This window comes from Barbus barbus (assembly GCF_936440315.1).
Source record: "Barbus barbus genome assembly, chromosome: 45".
Classification (NCBI taxonomy): domain Eukaryota; kingdom Metazoa; phylum Chordata; class Actinopteri; order Cypriniformes; family Cyprinidae; genus Barbus; species Barbus barbus.
The window spans coordinates 14,614,327-14,623,247 of record NC_136723.1 but is presented as its reverse complement, the minus strand read 5'-3'; the positions used below and the strand labels follow the sequence as shown (position 1 = coordinate 14,623,247).

General features: G+C 38.3%; 1 protein-coding gene across 2 annotated transcripts; it reads left to right on the top strand.

Moving 5' to 3' along the window:
• Positions 1–1,521: 1,521 nt before the first annotated feature.
• Positions 1,522–8,505, top strand: LOC306864521 (eukaryotic peptide chain release factor subunit 1). Of its 2 annotated transcripts, XM_079408583.1 has the most exons (11): positions 1,522–1,685; positions 2,031–2,139; positions 4,263–4,438; positions 4,670–4,809; positions 4,889–5,027; positions 5,113–5,303; positions 5,388–5,517; positions 5,648–5,818; positions 5,899–5,963; positions 6,872–7,019; positions 7,098–8,505. In XM_079408583.1, exons 2-11 carry the CDS (start codon positions 2,054–2,056, stop codon positions 7,178–7,180), a joined length of 1,329 nt encoding a protein of 442 aa, XP_079264709.1. In that variant the 5' UTR covers positions 1,522–1,685; positions 2,031–2,053; the 3' UTR covers positions 7,181–8,505. The 2 variants fall into 2 exon arrangements, with proteins under 2 accessions (XP_079264709.1, XP_079264710.1); XM_079408584.1 differs by lacking the exons at positions 6,872–7,019; positions 7,098–8,505 and adding an exon at positions 6,196–6,352 and having other exon boundaries at positions 1,552–1,685.
• The last annotated feature ends 416 nt before the right edge of the window (positions 8,506–8,921 follow it).

The window sequence follows — 8,921 nt, the reverse complement described above, 5'->3', positions numbered from 1 at the left end:
CTAGTATTGAATATTATGACAATGTATTGTCAGGTTTCAGTATGAAAATAAAATATTAAAAGTGCCTGCTTATGCTTAAGTTATTGATAGCATTTTTCAATATTAGTATTTTTTAAAAACAAACATGTAAACTATTTCTTGCAGAGTTGCAGTTTTGAAATGAACCCAAAATAATTGTGTACTTTTAAAACAGAAGGGTGCATCTCATAAAATCTGTCGAGAGTCTGGGTCATATTTTAGCTAAAAAGAAAATAAAGAAGTTAATGGTTTTATTTTGCTTGAAGAAATTAATAATTGTATTGTTATTATCCCATTATAAAAATAAGCTAATTTGAAAACTGAAATTACCTAGCAACAAATAAATAAATAAATGCTTTACAGTAATAAAGGCGTGGAAATATTATTTATTAAGCAAAATAATGCGTAAAAATTAGGCAAAAATATTTCAGAATTTGATTTGATATAGTTATTTGTCTTTGTTTTGTTTATTTGTTATTATGTATTTATTGTTACTATAATATTCTTGTTAGTTTTATTTTATATCAATTGGTTATGTGAGTTGTCACCAATGTTGGGCTAGTTACTCCAATAAAATGTATATATTACTCGTTAGTTACTCCTTTCAAAAGTAATATTATTACGTTACTTATTAGCCTACTTTCTGGAAACAGTAATTACTTACTCTACAAATTACATAACTTTTCTTTCACGTCCCACATACGTTGCAAATCGTCCGCATACAATTCTTCTAAAATGTTATTAACAATATATTTATGCCTCATCATTTGACCAAAATCCACATTGGATCACAGTCAGAAGTTACAAACTCAGTAATGATTGATAGTAACATTTAAGTAAAAGATTTATACCCATATAAAACTATATTCCATGATGTAATTTATCAAAATAATTGATATAGGTTCATAAGAAAATGCTTTATTCTCTAGAAAGATTTTTTATTAATTTATATCGGGATCAGAGTTATATGGGTGGGCCATGTGATGCCAGAGTAAAGTAATAACCCAACTTTCATAATTCCACAACTTACACATCAGTGTTCAGCTCATCTTTTCTCCTGACAAAATCAATGTAATGGCAATATTTATGAATGCAAGCTTTTTCACTGGCTATTCCTTATGCCTGCAGCACTGGTGACTTCATGTGCCAGCTATGAAAATTATGAAAATAAATCTAGGAATTTTTGGATTGTTGTACTTTAAATCAGTAGGGGTTAAGGCAACTAAGTAACTAGCTGTTTTATGGATAGTAACTGTGATATCATTACTGAAATCTTATTAGTAATAATTAGTTACACTAGTTACTGCAAAAAGTAATAGTATTACTGTAACTAATTAGGCTACTAGTAAATAGTTACTGCCCAACACTGGTTGTCACTAAATAAATCATTCAAAAAAAAAAAAAAAATTATAATAATATAAAGGTCATTGTTCCACCCGTTTTGTTTGACAGTAAAGTCATCCAATCACAGATCTCCAAATACACCCCATGCGTGGCGTTTTCAGGAAGTGATACTAAATGGAATTTCTGCCTTTCCCCCCACGTGAGCCTCCACCGAAGCACCACGCGCAGCAAGACCAAACCGGCGGCTGAGAAACAGCGGCGAGCGAGCTGTGGACCACAAAGTAACTGCCGTACGGACGCGGCGGAGCGGATAATTCTAGTCTGTGAGTACAGTGCGATAATGTCCGATAGTAAAATTGCTTTGAGTAAACTGACCACGGGCTAAAAAAATAAAATCATAGCTAAAGGGTGGTTTCGCGCGATCGGCGCGTGGCAGGGATGTTCTCGGGCGCGAGAGGCCCGCGCGCAGGGCTGCTTTTAGCCAGTTAGCGCGTCCAACTTTAGTCGCGCTTTTCTCTTTTACTCACAACAGACGTTTTGATCAAATAACAATTCTGCCTGATCCCCGGCCGGTCTTTTGAGATTTCCATTGTGAACGATCCACCTTGAAAAAAGCTGCTAATCAAGCACTTGGCGCTAGCAAGCTAAAGTTGGGTTCTCTTTTTCAGCAGGTCCAGACGTCGCGAGGAAGATGGCGGACGACCCCAGCGCAGCGGACAGGAACGTGGAAATCTGGAAGATTAAGAAGTTGATCAAAAGCCTTGAGGCTGCTAGAGGGTGAGGCTCTCTCCGTCGGATCCTCTAGATTTTTATACAGGTGTTGAATGATAAACAGTAGCACCTCCGATGTGCGATTCGTCTCGTTCTTTGGGGGGACCACATGCTAACCAGCTTGCTAACAGCTGTTGGAGAGAGCAGCATGGTGGACGGAGAACGAGACCGCGCACTGTACAGCTCTTCATTTCGATAACAATGCTGGTTTTACGATAAAGAGCGGGAAACGTTAAATGTGGTGTCGTTTGAAATGTAAAGCACATTATGAATGGCACCTTCAAATGGGTTGGTGGAGGTGATGGTTGTTAAATGGGTGAAACCATGCTAAATAGGCTACATGTAAGTAATTAAACGTCGTTTTAATGTCACGGTAGTAACATTGTTGTAGTTGAATACCGTTTTAGTGTTTAATGGCGTAATACAACCATTTGCCGTTAGTTCACCACAAAAAATACAGCCATGTTGATCTGAACCCCTTCGGTTGTTTAATTCTCTTGTGAAGGATAAAGCGTGTGGTCAAACGTAAGGGACTTGCAGGGTCATTCCTTTTTGTTCCCTCTTTTTTTGTTTTTTTACAATCAAAGTGATTGGTTAAGCAGAATGACAGCCTCAGTCATCATTTTTTATTTTTTACTTTGGTCATGGAACAATGTAAAAGAATTGAGTTAACTATCTATTTAATGCTGACTTGAAAATGTAATTAATATCCCTCAACCAATATGCTCATAAACAGTTTAGATTTGATCACACATTGGCTTGACACTTTGACAAAGTTAGGTTATTTGATACATTGTTTATACAATTCCATTGAGAAGTTTGGTAGCCATAAGATGTTATCAAAGGTGCATTAAATTTATATTTAAAATGTTACAAATATTTCTATTTTATTTTTTCAAAGAGTACTGAATTAAAATAATAAGTTTGCATGAAGATATCAATGAGTGCAACTGTTTTCAATGTTGAAAACAATTAAATTGATTTTTAAAAGTATTTCCAGCATATTCAAAATTAGGTTGATTTCTGAAGGATTATGTGACACTGAAAACTGCAGTAATGGCTGCTGAATATTCAGCTTTGCCATTACATTAATAAAGTACACTTTAAAAAATATTTAAATAGAAAAGACTTTCTGAAAGTATTTTGAAAATATTACTGTTTTGTACTGTATTTTGAGCAAATAAATGCTGGCTTAGTGAGCATAACTGTGCGTTCACACCGCCGCCGGCGAGAGCGTCAAAGTGGCCGGAAGTCATTCATTTTCAATGTGAACCAGCAGCGAGAGTGGCGCGGCGCGTCTTGGACAGTGAGGGTGTTGAGGAGAGTTGAAGTCAGGTCAACTTTATGGTAATGAGCTATGGCGAGGTTGGGCGGCAACCAATCGGATTGTAGAAGTCCTCCGCTTGAGAGGGTTCCAGAGAACGCAGTCCTGTAAACTTTGATTCCAACCACATTAGTTCCCAAGCATTTTCACGCTAGAACGCTTGTTTTTCAGCGGAAACTCAATTAATTTGCTCAAAACAACACCGATTTGACCAATTGCATTTAGGCTACACTTCAACCAGGACAGTTTGGAATGTAGGCTGCGCACAAATTAATGTTGTTGTTAATTAAAGACCTAGGCTAGTAAACGTCTCCTATAAATTGCATGTTGAAATTAGACTAACTTAGCACTTAACCATGAACACACAAACACACCACACAAATGGCTTTTATTGGTTTATTTCGTTTGCAAACATGTAACTATTAAGTTCTTTCCATCGATCAATTTCTTTCACAATTAAAATATTTCATAAGACTTATGTTTCACTTATACCCTACTTGTGGTCAGTCTACACAAGATCAACATGGTTGTTTTCTTTGCGGCTCCTTTAAATACAAGACCAATCGTTCGATCGTCAGAGCGTCAACGATTCTTTCTGCAGCGTCGTTGGCTGGGTGGTAAGAGCGAATTTTGACGTTCTTGCCGGCGGCGGTGTGAACGCACAGTAAGAGACTTTTTTTTTTTTTTTTTTTTTTTACATTTAAAAAAAAAAACATCTTACCGACCCTAAACTTTTGAACGGTACTGTATGTTAATGAAACTCTCAGCCTGCTCTTATATTTCTGTTATACTGTTTCCTTCTCAGAAATGGCACCAGTATGATTTCCCTCATCATCCCACCCAAGGATCAGATCTCGCGTGTTGCAAAGATGTTGGCCGATGAGTTCGGCACGGCTTCAAACATCAAGAGCAGAGTCAACAGACTCTCCGTGCTGGGAGCCATTACCTCAGTACAGCAGAGACTCAAACTCTACAATAAAGGTAAATGAGTGGGTTTAGCTTCATCTAAGATCTTTCACATCGATTTAACTTCTCAGATGATTGAATTAATTGCACTTAGTAAGTTTGTCTTTTCTGAAATGGTGCCATTGAAACATTAAACTGGCAGTTCATATATATTTGCTGTGTATGTGTGGGTACGATTGGGCAATCTTTTCAATAGGTGTGGTCTCTCCTGATCCCCCTCTCACAAATCTTTTGTTTATCTTACAGTGCCTCCTAATGGCCTGGTGGTGTATTGTGGCACCATAGTGACAGAGGAAGGCAAAGAGAAGAAAGTAAACATTGATTTTGAGCCTTTTAAACCAATTAACACATCCTTGTATTTATGTGACAACAAGTTCCATACTGAGGTAAGATCTGTCTGTCTGTTTGTCTATCTAATGTACTAAATCATTGTAACACCTAATATTATTTTTTTTGTATCTACAGGCTCTAACAGCTCTGCTGTCAGACGACAGCAAGTTCGGCTTCATTGTGATTGATGGTAGTGGCGCCCTGTTTGGGACTTTACAAGGCAACACAAGGGAGGTGTTGCACAAATTTACTGTGGATCTGCCCAAAAAACACGGTAAACTTCTTTAAATCGCTTGCTGTGGCTATTTTCATTCTTTTATGGAATTTAGCGTTTACAAGCTTGTTTTCTTTAACTCTAGGTAGAGGAGGACAGTCTGCTCTTCGATTTGCACGTTTGAGGATGGAGAAGAGACATAACTATGTGCGTAAGGTCGCAGAGACGGCTGTGCAACTATTCGTGTCCAATGACAAGGTCAACGTGGCGGGACTGGTTCTCGCCGGATCGGCCGATTTTAAGACGGAGCTCAGCCAGTCAGACATGTTTGATCCGGTATGTTCTCATGGCATCAAAAGATTTACAGCCTTTATTAATCAGTTTGCTTGTTTTCTGACTTTGGTTCTTCTGCACATGTAGAGGTTACAAGCGAAGGTTCTGAAGCTGGTTGACATATCGTATGGAGGAGAGAATGGTTTCAACCAGGCCATTGAGCTTTCAGCGGAAGTGCTGTCCAATGTCAAGTTCATCCAAGAAAAGAAACTAATAGGTAGATAATTTACAGGCTTGATAAAGGCAATGTACATGCTGGTAACAATTTTTGTGACACAAAACACTGGGCTTTGGTTTTGCTTTTTTTTTTCTTCTTCTTGTGTGGTGACTTATGTCTCTGATTTCAGGACGATACTTTGATGAGATCAGTCAGGACACGGGGAAGTATTGTTTTGGAGTTGAAGACACACTCAAAGCGCTGGAGATGGGAGCAGTGGAGATTCTTATAGTTTACGAGAACCTGGACACTATGCGTTACGTCCTACGCTGTCATGGAGAAAATACTACACCAGAAAATGGTAAACACACACCCTAAACTCTCATACTCCCAATAAAGGCTTCCTTGTTTTCATTTCATTTTTTATTTTTTTGTAATCAGATGAAAAGACACTTTATCTGACACCGGAACAGGAGAAGGACAAGTCTCATTTCACTGACAAAGAGGTAAGAGAAACCACATGAACCAAATTCAGATTATTTATGAAAAGTAATGTAGAAGCACCAATGGCTGTAAATCCTTCCCCCTAGTTTTCTTGTAGAGTTTAAGTGCTATACTCTCGCAACCAATGATCAGTTCTCATGACCTGAAATCAGATCAGCAGCCTATGGGTTGAAACACTTGATCATTATACAATCTTAGTAACAAGCTCATTGCAATTCTGTTTTGATTTATCAGGATCATACATTTGCGGGTCCTGAAGTCTAAGACTACATTGAATATCTAAGATTCAAATGTCGCACATGTGCTTACAAAATAGAGATCTAAAATGAGTCATATTTTAGATCTTCATTTTAGATGCCTGTTTGTTGAGCACATTTGTTACATTTGACCATATAACCTCAAATGGTCAGATGTTCTTCATCCACAAATCATGGTGAGGAACATGATCTTCAGGTTTCACACAAACTTGTATAATTCATGCAGCTCATTAAAGCAAAAGACTGAAGTCTTAAACTGTATAAAACTAAAGCTTGCAGAAGGGTTTTTTGGATCATTTTGGGTTTTTCAAAGAACCTCTAATTGAGCAGTTATTAAAATAACATTTTTTAGTGTGTAATAATTTGAAGAACCTTTTTCCACTAGAATGAACTTTTTGTGTAATGGAAAGGTTCCAAGGATACTGAAGAAGGTTCTTGAAACCATTGATACAAATAAAGAACATTGTGTTGAACATTTTGAAATTCTTATTTTTTGTAAAACCAACCTTTCCTTTTTTATTTTGCTCATAATCGTTTCTAAAGGAGAAAAAATAAATTAATTGTTTTGCGTAATATTTGCTTTTCAGTTTAGCCAGTGTGTGGTTCAGGCAGGAGGTGTATAATGTTAACTGTACCGTATGTTCTTATTTTAGACGGGTCAAGAGCATGAGCTGATTGAGAGTATGCCACTGCTCGAGTGGTTCGCCAATAACTACAAGAAGTTTGGGGCCACGCTGGAAATTGTTACAGACAAAAGCCAGGAGGGTTCACAGTTTGTGAAGGGCTTTGGAGGCATTGGTGGTAAGTGCTCTCTACAGATTACGTTTTGTAGGGAAATGGAAAGATATTGTCATATCAATATCTCTTCTTTTTCTTCAGGAATCTTGCGGTACCGGGTGGACTTCCAAGGCATGGAGTACCAGGGAGATGATGATGAGTTCTTTGATTTAGATGACTACTAGGTAGTCGGGACTGACACAAAATTCAAATATAAGATTTTCCCCCTTCACCTACCCCGCAAACAGCAGGGGAGCGAAGGAGATCGAATCAGCAGGAGGGAGAAAAATCATTTGAGAAGATGGCGGATGGTCTGTGTGTCCCTGGCTTTAGAATACAGCGACTCCATCTCTGGACTGGAACAGACTGAGTTTTCTCCTCTCCACTAATTACCGGGTCATCGCAACAGCATGGCCATGGCCCATCTGCCTGTCCTGCCTCAGCTCCTCACGAAAACACTCTAGGCTTTCAGATCTACTTTTTCATCCCTTCTAATCTCATTCCTTTTCTTCCTTTTGCCTCTCCTTTTATAATGGCATCTGCTGCTGTTGTATTTTATTCAAATGTATTATATTTTCTCTTATTCTGTGTATGAAGAAAGCAGTAGCAAATGATTAATCTATACTGCTTACCTCTAGCCACCTCAAGCCCATTGCCAGGCCTGCGTTTTAATTTCCTGGTTAGTCCAGACTTGATTTGTTGCCTTGTTTCTGCTCTAAACCAGTGTGGTGGTGATGCACTCTGAGCCAGCGGTACACCCTGTTCCTCCCATCGCATTGTGCCCACATTGAGGCGTTTCTTGCTCTCAAATGGACCATATAGTAACTGGACCCATCCCTTCTTGAAGACCAAGAACAGTCTTTCACAGTACATTGCCCTCACTTGTTTTCCTCAGCCCCCAGGAGATGCTACTTCTCAAAATAAACTATATATGAGTGCCTGAATTTTGCAGTTTGTGAGATATGACAGCACAGTGTACCAGCATCTGGACCCTAACTTCAGCCTCCTGCTGTTTCCGAACATAAAATCTTAGCTCGATCCTTCAGCACTCATTGGTATTCGACGGCTTTATGCATGGAAATGTCCTTTCGGACCGATTATGGGGTGGGGGGTTACTGTGTTAACTGTGATGTGTGAGTGAGTATATGTCAGTTTGGCTGTTTAATTCCCTTTTAAAAAGTCACATCTCAGAGTCCGTGACCTGCCACAGATTACAAGCCTCTAAGTTCTTTCCATTTTGTCCAGTCATATTTTAACAACAGATTGGTTTTTAGAAAGACAAGCTGCAAATCAGTATTTTGGACCTTTAACAATTGTGGCGTTTTGACGCCTAAAATGAACACTATCCTATAATGTAAAAGGAGAGAGAGGGGAAAAAAATTGCGGGCCCACAATATTTTAGCAATTATGTTGTATATTTTCTCATTTTCTTTGATCCATCACTATTTTGTATAAATCATTTGTTACATCTGGACACAGACATTAAACGTTCTCATTGTTTGCAAATTGCAATTATAGCTTGTTTATTTTGCGAGCATATTTTATCTTGTTTGATATACTTAGTGTCATGGGTTCGAAGTTCGACAAGATTATTTCGCTTACTAGGAGGAAGTCAACTGTAAGCAGTTTAACCAGAAAGCAAATGTATTGTTTAGACCTGCTTAAAAATGCTAATATTTGCCTGCAGGCTAGGATGTCACCTGCAAACAATCCGAAATATTCTTAATATGTGAATCATTGGGGATAACCCCATTTTTTACCCTCGTACCAGACAGCAGCCAATAGCCGTTCATTTTACAAAGCAGACAAAACCCTTTTTGTCATTCGATGACCAACCATGAATGTTGTTCCACATTATATCCCCCTTCGATTATGACGTACTGTGTCTGTAACCGCTTTGTACCCTTAGCAGCAGAAATGATCCAA